Source organism: Euprymna scolopes, chromosome 12 (genome assembly GCF_053919585.1).
Source record: "Euprymna scolopes isolate OS-2025 chromosome 12, ASM5391958v1, whole genome shotgun sequence".
In the NCBI taxonomy this organism is placed as follows: domain Eukaryota; kingdom Metazoa; phylum Mollusca; class Cephalopoda; order Sepiida; family Sepiolidae; genus Euprymna; species Euprymna scolopes.
The window spans coordinates 85,353,494-85,376,483 of record NC_136493.1 but is presented as its reverse complement, the minus strand read 5'-3'; the positions used below and the strand labels follow the sequence as shown (position 1 = coordinate 85,376,483).

The 22,990-nt window shown below is 35.4% G+C and overlaps 1 protein-coding gene across 1 annotated transcript in view; it reads left to right on the top strand.

Annotated features, from left to right (window-relative positions):
* The window catches only part of LOC145291388 (uncharacterized), a 64,420-nt gene extending 41,666 nt beyond the window's left edge, over positions 1–22,754 (top strand). Inside the window, exons 4-6 of the mRNA XM_080137182.1 lie at positions 12,709–12,735; positions 20,520–20,788; positions 22,594–22,754. Of these exons, the coding sequence (XP_079993308.1) occupies positions 12,709–12,735; positions 20,520–20,788; positions 22,594–22,752 (455 nt within the window). The 3' untranslated portion in view covers positions 22,753–22,754. The remainder of the gene's footprint in view (positions 1–12,708; positions 12,736–20,519; positions 20,789–22,593) is intronic.
* The last annotated feature ends 236 nt before the right edge of the window (positions 22,755–22,990 follow it).

Here is a 22,990-nt window from a genome sequence, read left to right as displayed (position 1 = left end):
CTGCATAAGTCATTTGGTAATCCCAAGTAGTCACCCATCCTAGTATGACCAGACTATGTATTGCTTAAATTTTGTCATCTGGAAAAGTCATTTGGTAATTCCAAGTAGTCCCTTGTCTTAGAATGACCAGACTACATATAGCTTAACTTTCGTGATCTGCATAAGTCATTTGGTAATCCCAAGTAGTCACCCATCCTAGAATGACTGCACTACGTCTTACTTAACTTTAGTGATCCGCGTAAGTCATTTGGTAATCCTAAATAGTCACCCATGTTAGAATTACCAGACTACATATTGCTTCACTTTAGTGATCTTCATAAGTCATTTGGTAATCCCCAGTAGTCACCCATTTAATATTACCAGACTACATTTTGGTTAACGTTCGTGATCTGCATAAGGCGTTTGGTAATCCTAAATAGTCACCTATCTTAGAATGACCAGATTACATATTGCTTAACTTTAGTGATCTGCATAAATCATTGTTTGATCTCAAATAGTCACCCATCCTAGAATGACCAAACTACATATTGGTTAACATTCGTGATCTGCATAAGTCATTGTGTTATCCCAAATAATCACTCATCTAAGAATGACCAGGCTACATACTTCTTAACTTTAATGATCTGCATAAGTCATTTGGTAATCCCAAGTAGTCACTCATCCTAGAATTACCAGACTACGTATTGCTTAACTTTAGTGATCTGCATAATCGCTTGGTAATCCCAAGTAGTTACCCATCTTAGAATGACCAGACTACATATTGCTTTACTGTAGTTATCTGCATAGGTCATTTGGTAATCCCAATAGTCACCCATCTTAGAATGACCAGACTACATATTGCTTTACTTACGTGATCTGCATAAGTCGTTTGGTAATCCTTAATAGTCACCCATTTTAGAATGACCAGACTACATATTGCTTAACTTAAGTGATCTGCATAAATCATTTGGTAATCCCAAGTAGTCAACCGTCTTAGAATGACCAGACTACATATTGCTTAACTTTAGTGATCTGCATAAATCATTTGGTTAACCCAAGTAGTCACCCATCCTAGAATGACCAAACTACATATTGCTTAACTTCAGTTATCTGCATAAGTCATTTGGTAATCCCAAGAAGTCACACATCATAGAATAACCAGACTACATATTGCTTAACTTTAGTGATCTTTACAAGTTGTTTCGTAATCCCAAGTAGTCACCCATCCTAGAATTACCCGCCTGCATATTGCTTAACTGTATTGATGAGCATAAGTCATTTGATAATCCCAAGTAGTTACTCATCTTAGAATGACCAGACTACATATTGTTTAACTTTAGTAATCTGCATAAATCATTTTGTAATCCCAAGTAGTCACCAATCTTATAATGACCAGATTACATATGGCTTAACTTTATTGATCTGCATAATTCATTTGGTCGAAAATAAGGAGGCGGTCATGCCTGGCATGTGTAGCTTTTAATTAATCCCAAGTAGTCACCCATCTTAGAATGACCAGACTGCATATTGCTTAACTTTAGTGATCTGTATAAGTCATTTGGTCGAAAATAAATTTGTAAAAAGTTGGAAGAAATATGCATAAAAAAACAAATAAAAAGAATTAAATAATAAACATGACTCGGTGGAGAGTCTTAAAACATCGTAGACGATTCTCATTTCCTTTCTACACCTCTCTCTGTCTCTCTCTCCTCCTCTCTCTGTCTTCCTCCCTCTATCTCTCTCTCTCGACTTCTCATAAACAAAGATGGAAAGAAAATGGCCGTATGAAAAAAACAAATAATCTTTGCTAATGTATGTTCTCAAACTTAATTATTTATTCAGCATATTTTTTTTTTGTTCTGGAATGTTTTGATCGTTATGTTTAGTTTAAATATCGTATCTCACTATTTTTAACCTGCTAATAACTTTGGTAAAGTTATCATAACGTCTAAGTTAATATTTTGATTTGTATGGTACTTCTCATTTTTTGCCGATAAGAATCTGTTAATAAAAACATTGAATGCAGAAATCGCCATTACTGACAGGCAACATCACGTCACGTGACACGACTAAGCGTTTTTTTAATTTCGCATAAATATCATTAGATCATCTCATAATTACTACTTAAATACATAGGAAAAACGAAAAAATGTTACTTTTTTGGGGGGCTCCTGCAGAAAAACACCCAGCTAACACCCTTAGGCTGGTCCTAATGGGCCAAAAATTTGATATTTGTGGTCCGGAGGGTGGGGTTTTAAAATGATACCAAATTTGTGAATTTTTGTTCTGTCTGTCGAAAGTTTTTAGCGAACATACAAACACACACACACACACACACACACACACACACACACAATCACACACATTTTGCCATTTATATATTAGACTAGCGAGGGGTACCCGGTGTTTCCCGGGTGTTTGGAAATGTGTGTGGTTTTGGGTAAATAAAAAGAAAAATCGTTGGTTGTTAAAAAAAAAAAACAAAGCTTTAACGCGCAGTTGGAAAATAGTAAAGTGTGAAAAAAACAAAGAAAAACAGGTGCCCGTTTTTAACGAGTTATTGACGTGAACTTTGAGTGCGGGACAGTGTTTTATTTCACGCGAGTCTGTTTTTTTATGCGAAAAAGCTTAATGCACATGCGGCGATGGTACACGATAGCTATTCAGCAGTTAACATTTTCTGCGGGACAGTTTTTAATGAGGTCAATAAACCGGTTTGTTTGGAAATAAACAGCTCCCTCTTTATTAGGGGGAGTGTCTTGTCTTGAGATGAAATCAACCGTCGGATATGACCAAACGTTACAAAGCTTTCTAGAGACCACTGGCCATGGGCCAGTAGGTATTTATTTGCTCCCCCACCGAGCAAATTAGGCACAAGGCCGATTTTTAATGTGAGGAGTGAAGGGAGGGGGAAGGGAAAAAGGGGACCAGCTCCCGAGAGGTGGGAAATGGGAGCTGGTTAAAGGTCAGGCATGTGGGGTTGCCCCCACATCTGGCCTTTTGTATTTATTTGCTCCCCCACCGAGCAAATTAGGCACAAGGCCAATTTTTAATGTGAGGAGAAGGGAGGGGGAAGGGAAAAAGGGGACCAGCTCCCGAGAGGAGGGAAATGGGAGCTGGTTAAAGGTCAAGCATGTGGGGTTGCCCCCACATCTGGTCTTTGCTAGTCATAGCTAGTCCTAGCTAGTCATAGCTTGCAGTATCTGCCGGAACAGATACTACACTTTGAGATATTAAATCTTTTATTCATGTTAAAAAATACAGACAAAATCAACGATGAACAAAAAACTTAGGCACATGGCCAACTCAAAAGGGGGGATTTTGGGGGTCGTTGGTCATCCTTGTCACTCCAGAACTAAACAAAGTCAAAAGTTTCTCCCAGCTAGTATCTTCTTTCACCATAATACCGCATTCACCCTTTCATATTGGGGGACGTCCTAGTAACTCCCAATTTTTAAAACATTTTTTATTGACGTGTAAAAACAAAAAAAAAGATAACAATAAAATGGTACAATAATTCATTTGTGTCGAGGGCGGGGGAAGAAAAAACAAAAAGTGATTAGTAGGACCCTCCCAACCCCGTTTAATTGATAGACTGCCCGTTCCACTAGGTTTGTAAAAGGAACCTCGCTTCTGCGGGTCAGTCTCTAGGTGGGGATGCCCTCTAGATGGGGGTGAATGGAGAAAAGAAAATTTTTGTGGGTAAGGGATGGAGGTTAGTTTGTATTTCTTTTTCTCCAAGATGGGTAAAATTTAGAGGAGGGGGTGAAAACAAAAATTGCAGGTAAGAGGGGATGGGGATCTTGGAGGCTTCCTAATCGGGGAGGGATGGAACACACACTCAGCTAGCTGAGAGACTACTTGTTTAATTTTACTTTACAGAACTGCGCGTTCCACACCTAGGCGGGGAACACGTATTCAAATTTGGCTCCTCTTCGTACACACAGACTTGCCACATGTATCCATCTTCTGTCAAATGCCGCACGATGCAGCCTTCTTCTATCACATCTGATCTTCACCCGTAGTTGGTGTTTAAAGAACGCAATCAGATCTTGATCAGAAAAAGACAACGCCCCCCGGCAACCTTGCAGACGCGACGTCCAAATCACCATTCTCACCACGGCCAGGATCGTAACGTAGACCATTTGTCTTTCCCGGTCCCACGGCGGCCTCACGTTGTCCACAATGTCACCCGGGCCCCGGAGGGCGCGCGGACAAGTGTGGGCGTTGGCCAGTATTTCGAATTGAGTTTCGCTTTTTTTTTATACCGAAAAACGAATGCAACACGTGGAGATCTGAAAATGTTGAATAATTAACGTTTCAAAATCGGGCAAATTAAATAGAGAGGCGACCACCGTTGTTAAGTCATAGATATTATCATTTACACATGATATAAAAAGTTTTAAAAATGAGCGATGGCCTCAAGAATCCGCCGGAAAAAAGCCATTTGAAGACATACACAAAAAGCAAACACACATACATTTTCGCTTTTATATATATAGACTAGCGGGGGGTACCCGGCATTTCCCGGGTGTTTAGGGGTATGTGTGTGTAGGGGGGGAGAACTTCTTTAAAAATCGGAAAACCCCAAACAAAAAAAAACAGCCAACGAACGTAAAACTTCTTTTAAAAAAATCGGGCCCCCCCCCGAAAAAGGACTATGTTGCCCGGGTGTTTGGAGGTGTGTATGTAGGGGGGACAAAGAATAAGCGAATTAATACCCTTTTTGGGGGTACCCGATGTTGCCCGTGCATTTGGAGGTGTGTGTAGGGGGGGGGAGGTTAAGAACTTCTTATAAAATCGGAAAAATACAAACAAAAAAAAAACGGCCAATGAACGTAAAATTTTTTTAAAACATTGGAAAAACAAACACCCTCCCCCAAGAAAAGGATGGCGTTGCCCGGGTGTTTGGAGGTGTGTATGTTGGGGGAGGGTGGGGGTAAAGAATAAGCGAATTAATAACCCTGTTTAAACTTTTAAAAAAAATCGGAAAAAACAAAACAAATAAAACAGCAAATGGATGTAAAACTTCTTTAAAACAATCGGATAAACAAAAACCCAAAAAAAGGAAAGAAAAACAAAAAAAAAACAACGAAAAGCAAAAAAAAAGGGTATAAATAACCTCATTTCAATATTAAATGTTTAAAAATCGAGAAAAAAGTATATCTGATAACTGGGATCGAATCTGAAATCATTAGATACCGAGGCTGTCACTTAACCCATCGCACTACAGATGCGTGGATTAAAGTAGGTCGGTTTTAATAAGATTTAAAACAAATTCAATGTACAACGTCTTTTGCGCGTATTGACGCATGCGTAAAGCAATCTTGTCATGAAGATACCATTTTTTTTTCACCCCTCCTTGTAAAAAAAGAGCCGTTAAGGATGAAGGAATGAATGTTTTTGCCCAATTTTTCGATATTTGTCGTCCAAGATCAAAAGCTTCAAAATGATACCAAACTTGTGAAAATCCATGGCCCGTGTTGAAAGTTTTTGGCAGACATACCAACATACACACACACACACACACACACACACACACACACACACACATTTTGCCTTTTATATATATATATATATATAGATTAGCGGGGGGGGGGGTACCCAGCGTTGTCCGAGTGTTTGAAGGTGTGTTTGGTCAGCAGGGGTGGGGGTGTTAATGAAAACCTCAGAATAAGTGAAGTAAAAAACCCAAAAAAGAAAACAGGAAAACGAACGTTAAAACTTATCTGAAAAATAGACGGGGGGGGGGTAATCAAAACATAAGAATAAAACAAAAAAAAACTAACGTAAGGCAAATGAACGATGTTAAATATAAAAATCGGACAAACAAAAATAAAAAAGAAAACAAATATGAAAGTTAAAACTACTTTAAAAAATCTGAAAAATACCCCCTTCAAAAAAAAAAACATGTGAAAAATGGCTTAAATAAGCCTGTTTCGATATTAAAATTTAAAAAGTCGGTGGGTACCCGGTTGTTTTTTGGTGTGTGTGGTTGGTCGGAGGTGGGGGTGTTAATGAAAACCTAAGAATAATCGAAGTAAAAAGAAAAACAGAAAAACGAACGTTACGTGAAAAATGGCTTAAATAACCCTGCTTCAATATTAAAATTTAAAAAATCAAACAAAAAAAAGACATCTCACACCACGATTCAAACCCAAAACCTTTAGATAATGACGCAATGCTCTAACCAACTGAGCTAACACCATGTACATGAAATTGTGTCAGTTCTTCAAATATTTAAGCTAAATCAGGTCATGACGTCGTCTGACGCATGCGTAGAACCGATCTCGTCATGAGAGGATGGTTTCTGCTGACTTCCCCTGTAGAAAAGTGTTGATTTCAGGATGATAAAATTAACGTTTTTGGCCAATTGTTCGATATTTATCGGGCAAAGGATGGGGCTTTCATATGATACCAAGTTTGTGAATTGTTGTTCTGTCTGTCAAAAGTTTTTAGCAGACATACAAACACACAAACATACACGCATTTTCGCTTTTATATATATAGACTAGGGGGGATTCTCGGCGTTGCGCGAGTGTTTGTAGTTGTGTGTGGTCGGGCGTGGGTGGGGGTGTTAATGAAAACCTAAGAATAAGCGAAGTAAAACAAAACAAAAAAGAAAACAAAAATGAATGCGGGGTGTACCCAGGCAGTGGGGTGGTAATCAAAACATAAGAATAAAACACAAAAAAACTAACATAAGGCAAACGAACGATGTTAAATGTAAAAAACAAAAACAAAAAAGAAAACAGAAAAACGAACGTTAAAACTGCTTTAAAAAATCCGAAAAATAAAAACAAAAAAACACGTGAAAAATGGCTTAAAAAAACCCTGCTTCAATATTAAAATTTTAAAAATCGAAAAAAAAGACATCTCACATCACGATTCGAACACAAAATGTTTAGATTATGACCGAATGCTCTAACCAACTGAGCTAATATGACGTACATGAAATTGTGTCAGTTCTTCAAATATTTAAACTAAATCAGGTTATGACGTCGTCTGACGCATGCGTAGAACCGATCTCATCATGAGAGGACAGTTTTTGCTGACCCCCCCCTGTAGATAAGTGTTGATTTCAGGGTGGAAATTTAATGTTTTTGGCCAATTTTTCGATATTTGTCGGGTGAAGGATGGGGCTTTCATATGAGACAAAATTTGTGAATTTGTGTTCTGTCTGTCGAAAGTTTTTAGCAGATACACAAACATACACACACACATGCATACATACATACATTTTCGCTTTTATATATATAGATGGCTATGATGCCATGTATCAACAAAACCAGTGCAAAAATTAAAGGGCTAAAAGATAACTAGGAAACAGGGGGAGAAAATGAAATAAATTTATTTTTTGCTACAGCTGGATGAGGGGGAATAATGAAAAATTCAACCATTACATGACTTTCAAAAAAAATAAGTCAGATCATAAGAAAAAATCTGAAACCCAAGGAAATGTTATCGTGGTGGAAAGAATGAATCAATCATAGAATATATCAAACCATCTACGACATGTGAGTAGATACTGTGAATTTAGAAAAACTTGGACAAGATAAATAGGTGATTAAAAAGAACTTACTTAAATTAAGATTAATTGAAAGCATGTGCAATGCATCAATATAAAGTAATGGAACAATTACAAATAGGAAATGTCTTTAAATACTTGTATTAATTTTATACAACAAGAATTAATACAGAAATACAACTGGTAAAAAAGTCAAACTATCTATGTATTTGCTAGTGTATTTGTGAGGAAGATTAACAAAAATTGAATTCAATTATTCATATAAAAAGAAATTTCTTGGAGTCTATATGCCATCCATGAAAAGAATTACGCCAAACTAAGATGGGCAATAACATTACATTTGATTTTGATATACAATTTTTAAACAAAATTCAAATTCATATGTAGATGCACTACCAAGGTTGAGATTTTACAAGGAATAAAAAAAAAGAAAATAGAACAAAAGAAGAATTTGAAAATACATTCTTATATTGGGTAAGAAATCCCTGCCATACTGATTAAGAAGGACTCTTCTGAGCTTGCCCCTGTCCTCTTAAACTGTTCAACAAATGCCTCACAAAATCTTGCTTCCCTGCTAGCTGAAAAATCGCCTCTTTCGTATGAGCATTCAAGCATTCTGGTGAAAGAACAGGCAATTATTGCCTTATCAGTTTCCTTCTTCTCTTCACTAAAAGTCATTAATCAAGCACTAGTCTACCATCTTGTAAATGCTAAGTTTCTTTCTATCCAGCATATGGATTTAGGAAAGCCTGTTTTACTGCATATATTTTAACTGTCATCTTTGAAAGCGTATACCATGAATAAGGCAGAAAAAGCTAGATCTGTAAGCCTTGATATATCCAAAGCCTTTGACAAAGTCTGGCATAAAGGGCTTCTCGTGAAGATTAAATCCTATGGTATTTTTGGATGAATACTTAAAATAATCAGATTCTGCCAAGACAAAAGTAAAATTCAGGTTGTCCTCGATAGCCATATATCTAAATGACATGAAAAAGGCTATTTGAAAGAAGGCTTTATGGCATCTTATGATTTCTACACTGTAAAGTGGGATTTTGCTGCTTGTTGGGTTTATCAAGGATATTGTCGTTGAGGTGGTACTAGTGCTTTGAATTCATCAGAGCACTTACTATTGAAATACTTGTAAAACATGCACAAAGACGCCATGTTTCGATGATGGCATAGAGGTTAGAGTTTAGTTGATAGTACAGAACCCATTAGGTTGACAAGTCTTTTTTGAACTTTATCTAGAAACAAGAGACTAGTGGCAAATGCACCAGCCCAGATGTGGCAACAATATTCCATGCAGAGGCAAGTAGCCTTTTATCAGGGTAGAGAGAACCCACCTTCCTCGCAACAGCCTTGATAATTACCTCAATGTATTTGTTCCAATTCATGTTGTCTGTGAATGTTAACTCTAGGAGCTTGAGGAAAGTACTTTCAGGATTTGATTATGCTAAGTATACATCCAGCAATACCATATGATTTAATTTTCATGAGAAAACCAGTGTGCCCAACTCTGTCAAATGCCTTATATATGTCTAGATCTACTAACCTAGCTTCTCGTGCCTTATCCAGTGCTTGGTATATACATTCAGATTAAAGTTAGGATATCTACAATAGAACGTTTGCCTATACTGTCAGTCTGATAAAAGCTGATTGTCTATAAGGTGGCGGACTAGTGCTTGATTGATTAAGGACTCAAAGATTTTGATGAAGAGAGGGATTTTAATGCAGGTGTGCCTCAGGAGTCAATCCTTGAACTTTTATTATTCCTGATATTCAAAAATGACCTCCCTGATTATATTGTCTGTAATAGACATAAGAGAAAAACTAATGAACTCTTATCTAAGGCAATGGTAGAAGCCATAGAAAATAACTTTTAGTCTGTAATAGAATGGGGATATAAATGGTTGGAAAGACTTAGCTTCTTTCCTTTAATGATTACAAAAACCTTCTCAACCACTTATTGCCATGGCAAATAATACCCTACCTGATAGCCCATCTTTCAAACTCCTCAGCCTAATATTCATAGGAAACTTGAATTGCGACAAAGGCATTCAGGACATTGCCAAGGCTGCCCCTGCTGTAAAAGTAGGCTCCTACAGTGCTAGAAAATTATTCACACCAGAGAGCATCCTATATCTTTACAAAACGATAATTCGCCTATGTGTGGAGTATTGTTGCCACATCTGGTTCATCTACCACTTGTCTCTTTCTCTTTGACAGAGTCAAAAAAAGAATCTTAAATGTAATGAGTCCTGCACTGTCAGCCAATCTCTAACCCCTGTCCTATAGCTGCAATATCATATCTCTGTGTCTGTTTAACAAGTGCTTTAATGGAATGCACTCTGATGAACTTATTCTCACTCAATATACATACTCCTTACTAACCCAACAAGCAGCAAAATATCACCTCTTCACTGTTGAGGTCCCTAGATGCTGGAACGCCTTCTTTTCTAAAGTTTTTTCTCTTAGGCTAATAGATTTTGGCATTCCCTCCCTGTTTCTTGCCTCCATGGCTGTACTAAGCTGCAGAAGTTTAAATGCAATTTGAACAAATATCTTGCTGCTTAAGTCAAAGGTCAACCATGTGTTTCCATGCCAAATATTGTGGAGATTGTTTAATTAAATCTCTCACTGTCATCACATTTCCTGAATTTCTGGCACTCTACAGCTGACCTGTTGATTTTCGTTTCGACTTTAATTCTGTAATTCTGAACTTTGTTTACTCACAAGCTAGGTTTCAAGTAGAAACAGGATCATATTTACCAAGAGTGGAGTGCACACAGAACATGCTTTATATTTCAGATACTGCTGCTTTGTTTTTATAAGTATTTTTATAATTAAAGTATAATGTGCAATCCAATTCATATGGGTAGCCTAGTATAAGTATGTTTAGAAAATAAAAATATTTTGTACATAGCTTCTTTATTTATCTTTTTTCATTTTTATTAAACATACAGATGAATCAAATTAGTTTGCCACATCCTTTGCTCACATGGAAATTGGTTTATATTCACTTATTTAATCAAAATAAGAGATAAAATGAGAAAAACAATAGTGAACATCCGTTTAGATGTATATCATTGTCAAAAAAATATAATAACATTTGCTAAAACAGTAATACCATTATGATTATTATAGGACTTCTTTTTCAATGAAGGATAATTATAGAAAAAAATAATTTAAAGTTTAATGCTTAAAATTATTTTTGTCTATTATTCTACATAATATGAAAAAAAACTGAATGGAACAGATTGAATTTTGATTTGTTTGGCTTCTGTAATTAGATTACGGCTTCCTTCCTCTCATGTTTGTTTGGTGTTATCATCTGTCGTTGTTTTTGTTGTAATTACTTGGATATGAATTAGTTATTTTCGATGTAAATTTGTATGAACATAATGTGTCAGTAAAGATTTTCCATAGTTCTTTGGTTTTACATTAATAAATCTATTTATAAATGTGTTCATACATCATTAAAACAACAATTTCAACCATTATGCAACAAAATGTTACAACTTTTGTGATAAAATATTTTCAAATCACACTACCAACCACAGTTCCAACAACAATACCAACGACTGTACCAACAACGGTGCCTACAACTATTCCCACAACAATACCAACAACTATTCCAACAACTGTACCTACAACTATTCCAACAACTGTACCTACAACTATTCCAACCACAATACCTACTACTATACCAACCACAATACCTACTACTATACCAACCACAATACCTACTACTGTACCAACCACAATACCTACTACTATACCAACCACAATACCTACTACTATACCAACCACAATACCTACTACTGTACCAACCACAATACCTACTACTATACCAACCACAATACCTACTACTATACCAACCACAATACCTACAACTATACCAACCACAATACCTACAACTATTCCCACAACCATACCAACCACAATACCTACAACTATTCCAACGACTATTCCAACAACTATTCCAACGACTATTCCAACAACTGTACCAACAACTATTCCAACAACCATACCAACCACAATACCTACAACTATTCCAACAACCATACCAACCACAATACCTACAACTATCCCCACAACAATACCAACCACAGTACCTACAACTATTCCCACAACCATACCAACCACAGTACCTACAACTATTCCCACAACCATACCAACCACAATACCTACAACTATTCCAACGACTATTCCAACAACTGTACCAACGACTATTCCCACAACAATACCAACCACAGTACCTACAACTATTCCAACAACGATACCAACGACTATTCCAACAACTATTCCCACAAGTACGTATTTCATTATTACTTTAAACAAATTCAGTAAATTCTTGAACATTTTCTTGAATATTAAATTATTAAAATCAAATAAATTCTTCTATAAAATTGATAATTCCCCTCTGCTTCAATCATCAAATCTGTTTTGATTGAATCACTTTGTAAGGTACTGCTATTCATGAAGAGCCATTTCTTACAGACTATGATGTTCCTCCGGTTGTTTCCAATGAAGGCCACATTATACTGCTCCATGTCTTTGAAAAGGGACTCAAACTGAATCCAAACGACTCTATTGATTTGATGTCCATTGTTGTCAAGGTGGAGAAGGACATATCACAATTCAGGGAAAATGGAAATGTGGTCATCTCAAAATTTCCATGATTTAATCAGTCTCAACACCTGTTCTCCTTCCACTCACTTTTATAAGCCCATAGACTATTATGCTTCTCTAACAATTTGATGCAAAGTTGAGAAATACACCAATGATACCACTTGCAACACTAAGGATGAGCTCTTTACCAAGATGAAAGTGTTCAGGTGTCTCTTGAAGGACACATAGTTTAGGTCCATGGAGACCATAGTGAAGGATTAGAGTAGCTTTTTTGAGGAAGCTCTATTTGACAAAGGATCATCTATGTACTTTGAATTTTGACTATGCATCAATAATGACATTAATTCCTTTCTAATATTAATTTGCTTTTAAATGGTTTAATATTCTCTTATTCAACTGGGTTATTTTATTTTCGTTGCTTTTTGTTTCAGCTGTTTATAAGTAATTTTCAAACGATTTTCTTCACAATTTATCTTCATAATATAAAATGTATTGTGTTTTGTTTTTATTAATTGCATTTAAACATGCATTTGCATATTTACAATTATACTCTTATTTACTATTTTCAGCCATAATCATTCGACCCACTACAAAAGGTAAATTTCTTGAAATAAACCATTACGTCTCAAAATTGAATGAAAATGAATTCATTCTGTGTATCATATTGACTAATTTAATGAACATGCAAAATTAATTTTAAATATTAAAATATTTTTTGTCTTCATTATGTGACGAAAATATACCGTTATATATCAGCAAAGAAGATGCAATTTATTTACATAGATATACGTGAATACAATAAAAAAGAATATTTATAAACTTTTTTTATTTTATTTATTTTTTTACACAGTGGTCACCACTTATCAAGGCCCGGAAGCCACTCAGGGATAAGGGTTATTGCAAGTACATTACGTTAGTGTGGAGATTTGATGAAGTGTTTACTTAAGGGGGCGGTTCATTAGGAATTTGTTAACGTTGGACTTGTAGCCATCCAAGTTGTAGTCAGGTGGGAAGCAAGCAGACGGAACAGAGTTCCACAAGCGTGCACTTCTAAGAAAGAAGCTTTGTTCATGGAATCCACGCTTCGATTTAGGCACAGATATAGAGTGGGGGAAATTTTTCACAATGGATTCAGCTAGACAGGTGTTTTTCGTGAAAGATTTGCGAGGGGGGACCAGAGATTGGAGTTCAAACGAGCACCTGCCATAACGATAAAACAAGGATAGGCTCGCAACGTCTCTTCTGTGGGAGAGAGGTTGCAGGGTAGAGAAAAGGGCATCCCCCACTAAGCCACGAAGTCTATTTTGTACTCTGTCAAGGCAGGATAGGCTGTTTTTAGCAGCTCCTGCCCAGATATGGCAGCAGTATAACATCCTTGGACGTACTTGGCTTTTATATAGATAGAGAATTGCATCAGTAGTGAGATATCTTCTGGAGCGGTAGAAGAATCCCACCATCTTTCCAGCGACCTTGGCAACAGACTTGATGTACGTGTTCCATTTCAGATCAGGAGTAAAGGCCAAACCCAGAAGCTTGTCAAGACACGGGGCCTCTCCCAGACGAGAGCCATCCATACCAATTGATGCCAGATGGGGATCAGAGCGTTGATGATGTAAGGATAGGAGTTTGGTTTGGGATGCATTAAAAGTAACCAGCCACGTCTTCCCCCACTGAACCACGCGCTCGAGATCAGAGGAGTGAGAATCAGAGAGAACTTTGTCATTTACAGCCTTTGATGTGTTGCCGTAGATGGTCGTGTCATCAGCATAGATGTCAACGAATGATTTAAGTATGTGTTTGGAGAGGTCATTTATGTAGATCAGGAAGAGAATTGGGCCCAGGATTGACCCCTGAGGGATTCCAGCATTAATACTGCAGGCCTCTGATTTTTGTCCATCGACCACTACTCTTATGAGCCTATCGGAGAGAAATGATTTAATGATTGAGAAAACATTTCCAGTTATACCGTAGCTGGAAATCTTGTAAAGTAGATCCTTATGCCATACCTTGTCGAAGGCCTCTGATATGTCAAGAGCAATTGCCCTAGAAAGGAAGCCTTTGTCAAGAGATTCACTAATCCTGTGAGATATAACCATCAGCACATCTGCGGTAGATCTTGCAGAGCGGAAACCATATTGTGTGTCACTAAGAAGGTTGTTTCTGCTGAGGTGGTTGACTATTTCTCTATTTGTGTGCCAATGGCTTCAATGAGTGAATATGCATCATTGCATACTTTTAATATATTTTTTCTATTCGTTTTCACATATTTTCTAGCCTAGGCTAAACACTTACAAATATTTCTTTGACTTGTTTTCTGTTTGGTTATTCCAGAAAACCTATCTATTTTCCCAATTGATAGAGCCAGATCGTTTTGAATTCTTAAAATTTAATTATCTCCTAATTTAATGTGATCACTTCTAATATTAAAAAAATAAAAACGAAAATAAAAATTCAAATTGGTTGAAAAAAATCTTTTGTTTAAATAATTTTTTATTTCTTTAAAATAACCCTCATGCCACCATAAATCATATTTTTAAGTATCATTAATTTTCATGAAAATAATATTTGATCTAAACTGTTAAAAAGAGAAAAAAAACTAAGCAAAGCTGTTGAAATTGTGTTTATGTCACATAATATTGCTTTGAATTAAAAAAAAAAAATTGAAAGAAAATAAATAATTATGATTGTTATTTATACATTTTATGAATTTATTTTAACTACTACTACAGATTTTTTGCTTTTTTATTGTTTCTTTTAAACTCTTTAGATTAATTTGGATTAACTGCTTCGTTTTCAAATCATATATTTAAAAATTGTTTGAAAAAATAACTTTGTATCATTTTGAATCTTCAAACTATTGTTCTAACCTTGAGTGTTGGTTGGAACGTTTTGGTTGATGTAATCTCCGACTTTCTTCAGGTGTATCTTGTCGAACTTGGGAATGTTTTTGTTGAACTCGGGAATTTGGATGAAATTTCAAACGAAACCCTTTATGTAATTCACAAGAGTAGCATGCTCTCATCCCATCAGCCATAACTGGATAGAGGTTCTAAGTAATGCACATTTGGAGTTTTCGATCGCCCACACTGAGAATTGAACCTTCAATCTTCAAAAGAATATCACTTTTACAATTGATTTTTTTTTAGTACTCTAACCATCAAAATTCAGAAACATAAGAGAAATAACTTGTTCAATGTTTAGCAGGATGGTCAATTTTCTAGATGAAGAAAAAGTAAAATAGCTTTCTACTTGATTTCTTGACTAATGTTTAACTTTTTTTTTTTTTTTTTTTTTTTTTTTTTTTTTATTACATTTTCACCCCAAACAAGGCAAATTGCCACTTTGGTGTAGGGGGCTACTATCAGGGGCAACAACTACTGGGGTACTATGTAGGGATTTGGGCAGCAAGGTGTCGGTTCACGTTACACTTGAACTTCTGCACGTCAGTACTGTTGGGGAAGCAGGGACCTGGAATGGAATTCCAGAGTCTTGCGGTTCTGGGGAAGAAACTATTGGAGTAAAAAGATCTTTTACATCTAGGGACCTCTACAGTGTGGGGGTGGGATCTAGTAGCCTGTCGGGTTTGTCGAGGGTGCTCGCGTCGTGGGGGCACAAGTGATTGCAGTTCATCAGAGCATTCACCACTAAAATACTTGTAGAACAGGCAGAGGGATGCAACATTTCGTCGATGGGACAGAGGCTGAAGCTTAGATGCCAGTTCAGGGCCTATCAGATTTGCGACTCTCTTTTGAACCTTGTCAAGGAGCGAGAGACTAGTAGCAGATGCACCAGCCCAGATGTGGCAGCAATACTCCATACATGGGCGAATGGTGGCCTTATAGAGGTACAGGATACTTTCGGGTGTTAGTAGTTTTCTAGCACGGTAGAGAGAGCCCACCTTTCTTGCAGCGGCCCTGGCAATGCCTTCAATGTAATTGTTCCAACTAAAATAACTCTGTATAAACATCTTATTGAAATAATGTTTCTGAATTTTTTAAATAAGGATTGATAGTTGTTGCGGGCCAGGATATAATAATCCTAACTCGCTACAAAAGAAAATAATGAAATGAATGGAAAGGAGGAAACAAAACTTAATTGCTGAATAAAATAAACATGTCATTTATTTTCTGTCGAAAATAAAGGGTTTAGGTGGAACACGTGTTCATTCAGTCGTTGACGACTACGCACGTGGAAAAGAAAGGAATGAAGTAGAGGAATGAGAAATGGCAGTCCAGCATGTAGAAAAAGAAAGAAAGAGAGAGTGTTGGCCTCAGCAAAACCTTGCGTGCATGGTAGCAGTCGTCCACATGGAAAAGTCTTCAAGCCAAGAGCTGTGGACGCGAACTTGTCTGGTTGACGAACCAAGGCAAAAGGGAAGAAGGAGGATGTTGAATGGTCTTGTTGACTTTTATACTGGGGTTAGTGTTCTGACTGCGCATGTCTGGATTTCCTTTCAGAGGAAGTGACGTTTCCCATATGTGCGTACATGTGCGCGTATGTGTGCGTACATGTGTGTACGTTAGCGTGTGTGTGTATGCACATGAATGTGAGTGTATATACGTGAACATGAATATATGTACGTGTCTGTGCATATGTGCGTGCGTGTATATGAGGAAAAAAACATGTTCGAACATAGTTCATATTATTTGGATTATTCAGGATACTGAAAAGTTTAACTTACTACTGAATTTTACTAAGTATTTTATCACACCAGGTCCTTGCAGACAATTTTAGTATGAATTTTAGGAGCCGTAAACCTATTCTTGTTATATATATATCCCCAAAACCTCTGGCCGTGATGAAGGAGAGACTAAAACTTGCTGTCATCGTTCCAAATGATCTGAAATAACAGATTTCAAATATTTTTCATATGCTATATCTCCCTTCCTTTGTTTTCATACATAAGTAAATTTCACAGTGTATAAAAATTATATGATACTGGAGATATTCATAATCGTACCCTATTTCCAAAAGGGGGAAGATATAACACATGAGAAATATTTGGAATCAAGTCTCCCCTTGCTGTTATTTCAGATCATTTGAAACCATAGCAGCAAGTTTTAGTCTTCCCTCTATCAAGGCCAGAGGTTTTGGGGAAATATCAGATATTTTGGAATTCATATGAAAAACTAGGACAACAAATGACTATGATTGAAACATTGGTAACAGTGCAGTATCTTTTCATCCTCCAAAAATCCTTTAAAATTACCACGATTAAAGGTCTTCGAGGGAAAACGAAAATAACGTTTACAATTCCAGGAAACTATTAGTTTACAAGATATAAAGATATTATAGTTTAAAAAATTGGGGGGTGGGGGTCACTTTTCTATATTAATTAAACGTAAAATGAACATCAACTTTATAACCATCCTTTTATGGGGGAGAAAGGCAACTATTATTTTTTTTAAAGGTGGTGTTTATTTGGTAATTGTGACTGGGTAGACCAACACAAAATCTACCTTAAAAAATTTGTTTTCTCTAGGTTTTCGAGTGTGCTGAAAATGAATATCGCATTTAAATTATCTGCAAATAAGTATTTTTCCGGGTAATTAAACAATTTAATTCTTTATATTATAAGTGGTGGCTATGGTTGTATGCACAAGTGCACATATTTTTACTTAATACCAGGAAAAATACTTATTTGCTGAAAATTTAAATGCGATATTCATTTTCAGCATACTAGAAAATCCACAGAAAACAAATTTTTAAGGTAGGTTTTGTATTTATTTACCACGCCACAAACACTACCCCTCAAAAAAATAACAGACCCCCCCCCCCCAAAAAAAAAGGTGGCCACAAAGTAGGTGCTCATTTTATGGTAAATTTATATGGAAAAATGATCCACCACTTTTTGAAACTATAATTTCTTCATATTTTGGAAACTACTCGTTTCCTGGAATTTTAAACGTTATTTTCGTTTTCTGCACCCTCAAAAACCTTTAATAGTGGTAATTTTAAAAGATTTTTTGAGGGTAAAAAGATACTGCACCTTTACCAATCATTTTATGCTGTAAAATAGTGCCAAAAATAGGCTCTGGATGATCGCCTTAATGTGCGATCTTAAGGGTAAATGTCACATAGCCCACTACACAAGACTCCAATTCAACAAACTTTTGTTACAGTTCGTGTAACCTATCAGCAGCATACTTAGAAATACTTCTTAATACCACATGGTGGAAAAATCTGAGCCCTAATCTAGACTTTATGAACGGCAATTACCACTTGCTAGTTTCAGGCAGGTTGATAGCTACCCAAAAAGTTATACATTTTAAATTAATGTTGAGACAGATTTCCGCATAAATATTTCTACACCTATTGAATTGATATGAATTGATTTGTTCCTAGTCAATTATCAGACATTTTCAGGAACTAACAAAGATTAAATGAAAAGAAAATAAGTGCACTAATGATTTATTTCAATGCGTCAGCAATCACACAAAAAATGGGTCCATCATGCATCACAACTAGATCATCACATTCCTTTGAATACTTCATCATTCTACTTTGGCTTACCTATTTTAGTAAAGCAACGATATTAAGATAAAAAAATTTGTTGGAATTAAAACCAAGTGTATTATTATTATATTGAAGTCATTGTCTTTTTGAATTTGATTCTGAAGAGAAAAGATGCTAAAATATTCTATTATAAGTATGTATCAATCTTTTTTATATGAAGTACTGTATAATCTTTTTATAAATTTTCATAAGTGGTAATTAAACTATTGGCTTTCACATTTATGGTTTATTCTACATACTGTATTATAATATATTATTAAAATATTAAGTACTTTTGAACTGACTGATCATACCTCAGGTGTTATGTTTTCCATCTATATATAGTCATTATAGTTTTGTTACCATAATTACTATTTTTCTTTTCTTTTTTTTTTTTTTTGCTACTTCTTTTATTGTGTTGTACTTGTTTATTTGTTAACATGTTTTCTCCACTGGTAATTTTCAATGCCATATATCTGTTAATATCAACGAACCTAAAACTGTCTACTATCTCCAAAAATAATATTTTATTGATAACAGTTCTAAATTTTGGGCCCTGTAAGTATAGCACTTAAGAAATAAAGATGTATAAACCATTATTAGCCTGCCTATACAGAAGAATTATCAATAAAATAATTTCTTTTTGGTATTTTGTCAGCATAATAATTGTTCTATGCTCTATTTTTGTTTTAAACGCGTTAGAATAAATTATTTAATTATTTAGTCTTTCATAAACCATTAAAAAAGTGTTTATTGTATCGCAAAATGCAAATGCAAAATAAGGAAAGATATATGAGAACAGTTTTGGTGAATTTAATTATATACAAACTTTAGCAAAATACTGGCTGGACACCCAGCATTGCTCGGTCATACAGTATGCATAAACATGGTATTTTAATTTATGATGATTACGTACATATTATTATAGAATCAATTTTCTATTGAATGCTATATATTACGAGGAATAATTGGCCCAGTGGACTAATTCGCACCCCCCTTCAAAAACCAAAAAATTAAAAAATAATGTCGTTCATCAAATTCTATCTATGTATATTTACAATATCACGTCAGCTGATATTTGGCACTAGAAAAAGTCACTTCTGATCATTATTTAGTTTTAGATGCTCTAGAAAAGTCACTTTTGATTAATGTTTAGTTTTAAAATATGCAAATGAAGAAATGATTTGTGGTGATTTTAAATGGTACCTCTTCTTTTATCATAAATTGAACTCATTATTGAGAAAAAATTAAAATAAAATGGTGAGGTACACCTGGGCTTAAACACGGGATCATTCAATCTGTAGTTGAGCGCTCTACCACTAAGCTATATCTCCAGATTACAATAAATCTGTTTGTTTTTTAAGAAGGAAGGATTTACTAAGATTTTATTATCTCCCTTGACCGGCATTAAGTAAAATACCCCACTGTAAAAATTATTCTTTTTCATCTATAAGAGAGAAAGCTATTTTTAAGATCGGATTTTTTCGATTTTCAATACTTATTTGATGTATCTCTGTACAAAACATATCTAAGAACACTGCCAGACATATAAATTAGCTTTGTGTAAAATTTGCAAAAGATAGGCCCAGCTGTTTCGGAATCTATGAGGAAGGAACTCACACAAACACACACAAAGTGACTTTTATATAATAATAGAGATTATATATTGAATGAAATGCACTAAAACAATTTACTGTTTAATTATTTTCGTGTTGTTATGTATTTAACATACAAATATGTATGTTAATTTATTAGTGCATGTATTCTAATTAAATAACTCCATACATCCAACTAAATTGCTAATTATCAATATTAGTATAACAAGTTAGCATAATTTATATTTATCTTTCTGTAAAATGTCTTTGTTATTTATGTTTTATTGTAGAAACTTGCAGTCATGCTGAAGAAATAACCCAGGAAAATCTCGATAATGGTGATGTGGGAATTATTACATCAAGTACTAATGATTCCATTTACAGATTAATTTGTGATAATGGACCTTTTAGGTTTGACAGAAATGATGATAGTCCAAGAATATTGATCAGTTTCCGCAATCCGAAAATTCCAGTTGGGCTGAGCCTTCGAAATACAAAGAATATCCAAAGTTTTAGTGTTATTGCGACATATGCAGCTGGTGATGTAGAAACTTTTACCGTAAGTTAAATTTCTCTTTAACAATTCAGTTTAGTAGCAGAAATTTCCTTATCCTTTTTCATAATTATCATGATCATCATTGGTTTAACATGTGTTTTACAAGTTGGTATTCAACAGATGCTTACAGTTATATCCCATAGGATTAGTGAATCTCTCGACGGGGGCAACCTTTCTAGGGCAATTGCTCTTGACATATCTAAGGCCTTTGATAGGGTATGGCATGAAGGTTTACTTCACAAGATCTTTAGCTATGGTATAGCTCGAAATGTCTTCTCAATTATTAAATCATTTCTTTCTGATAGGTTCATAAGAGTAGTAGTTGATGGGCAAAAATCAGAAGCTCACAGTATTAATGCTGGAGTCCCTCAGAGGTCTATCCAGGGCCCAACTCTTTTCCTGATCTACATTAATGATCTTCCAAATCACATCTTTAGATCATTTGTAGACATTTATGCTGATGACACTAACATCTATGGTAGCACATCTAAGTCAGTAAATGACCAAGTTCTCTCCAATTCTCTCTCCTCTGATCTTGAGCATGTGGTACAATGGGGAAAGGAGTGACTGGTTACTTTTAATGCATCTAAAACCAAACTTCTCTCTTTACATCATCAATGTTCTGATCCCCATCTGGCATCAAGTGAAATGAATGGCTCTCATCTTCAGGAGGCCTCAAGTTTTGACAAGCTTCTGGGCTTGACCTTTACTCCTGATCTTAAATGGAACATTGCGAAGGCCGCTGGAAAAATGGTGGGATCCTTCTATCGATCCAGTAGATATCTCACTACTGATGCAATTCTCTATCTATATAAGAGCCAGGTACGTCCAAGGATGGAATACTGTTGCCATATCTGGGCAGGAGCTGCTAGAAAGGACTTGTCTTGCCTTGATAGAGTTCAAAATAGACTTTGTAGTCTCGTAGGAGATATCCTTTTCTCTTCCCTGCAACCTCTATCTCACAAAAGAGATGTTGCGAGTTCTCTCTGCTGTATCACTGTTTTCATGGAAAGTGTTCGACTGAGCTTCAGTCTATGGTCCCCCCTCGTCAAACTTTCGCAAGAAACACTCGTCTAGCTGAAAACACTATCAATAATTCCACCCACTCTTTATCTGTGCCTAAACCTAAATGTAGATTCCATGAACAAAGCTTCTTTCTTAGAACTACACACCTGTGGAATTGTCTTCCATTTTCCTGCTTTCCAGCTGACTACAATATGGTTGTCTTCAAGTCTCATGTAAACAAGTTCTTGATGAGCCGTCCCACTTGTTAACAAATTTACCGAACTTCCATTACTGACGATTACTATATTGTCCAATTTCTACTGTCCACTCTCTAACCCTTATCCTCGAGTGGCCTCTTGGCCTTGATAAGTGGTGATGCCTATGTAAAAAAAACAAAAAGAAATTGACTTCTAAATTAAACTTTTTATGGCTATTTTTATTTATCATTCTTTCTCTCAAGTGTATTCTTATAACTTCCTCCTATGTTTTCCATGGCTTTTCCATATAAACTAAACCTGCTACCTCAACTGTTCTGCATTTACTAACCCAAGAACTCTCATCCATTTTTTTTTTTTTGATGTGACCATATTAAATTGTTCTTATTAAATTAATTTTATTAGAAATATTGTTTACTATATGTAACATTAACCTTGTAATTTCTGTTAGCAATGCCTGTAAGAAAAATCATTAAGGAAATGCAGCACTAACAAACCATAATTGTTTATGTATCTTATGTGTCTTAACGATTGAAATATTTTTTGATAAAATGTTCAATTCGCTATGTTTGTTTGATTTCATTACAGGATGTTGAGCCTAATGTTGTGCTAAAACTAAATGATATTGATGAAATAATTGAGCTTGATATTACATTTAAAAAGATAAGCCAACAAAACCCTGTTGAAACAGAACTTTGTGTTCAGTTGTGTAGCAAACTTTGTAAGTGTTTATTTTTGTGTATGTAACTTTTGAATATTTTAAATTTTACACCTTTTTATATTTTTGTGCTAGTCATTGTTATTCATTTTCTTAATCAGATTGTTTGAAATCATAAAGAATTATCCTATCTTTCTAATTATTATATTGTAGTTTAAAAAAAAAACTCATTCAGATTGTCCTATTAAACTTGATCTTTCTTTAATCCATCCATTCTATAACTTTTAAATACTTCATGGCGATAGCTGAGGGTCATCATATCAAGGA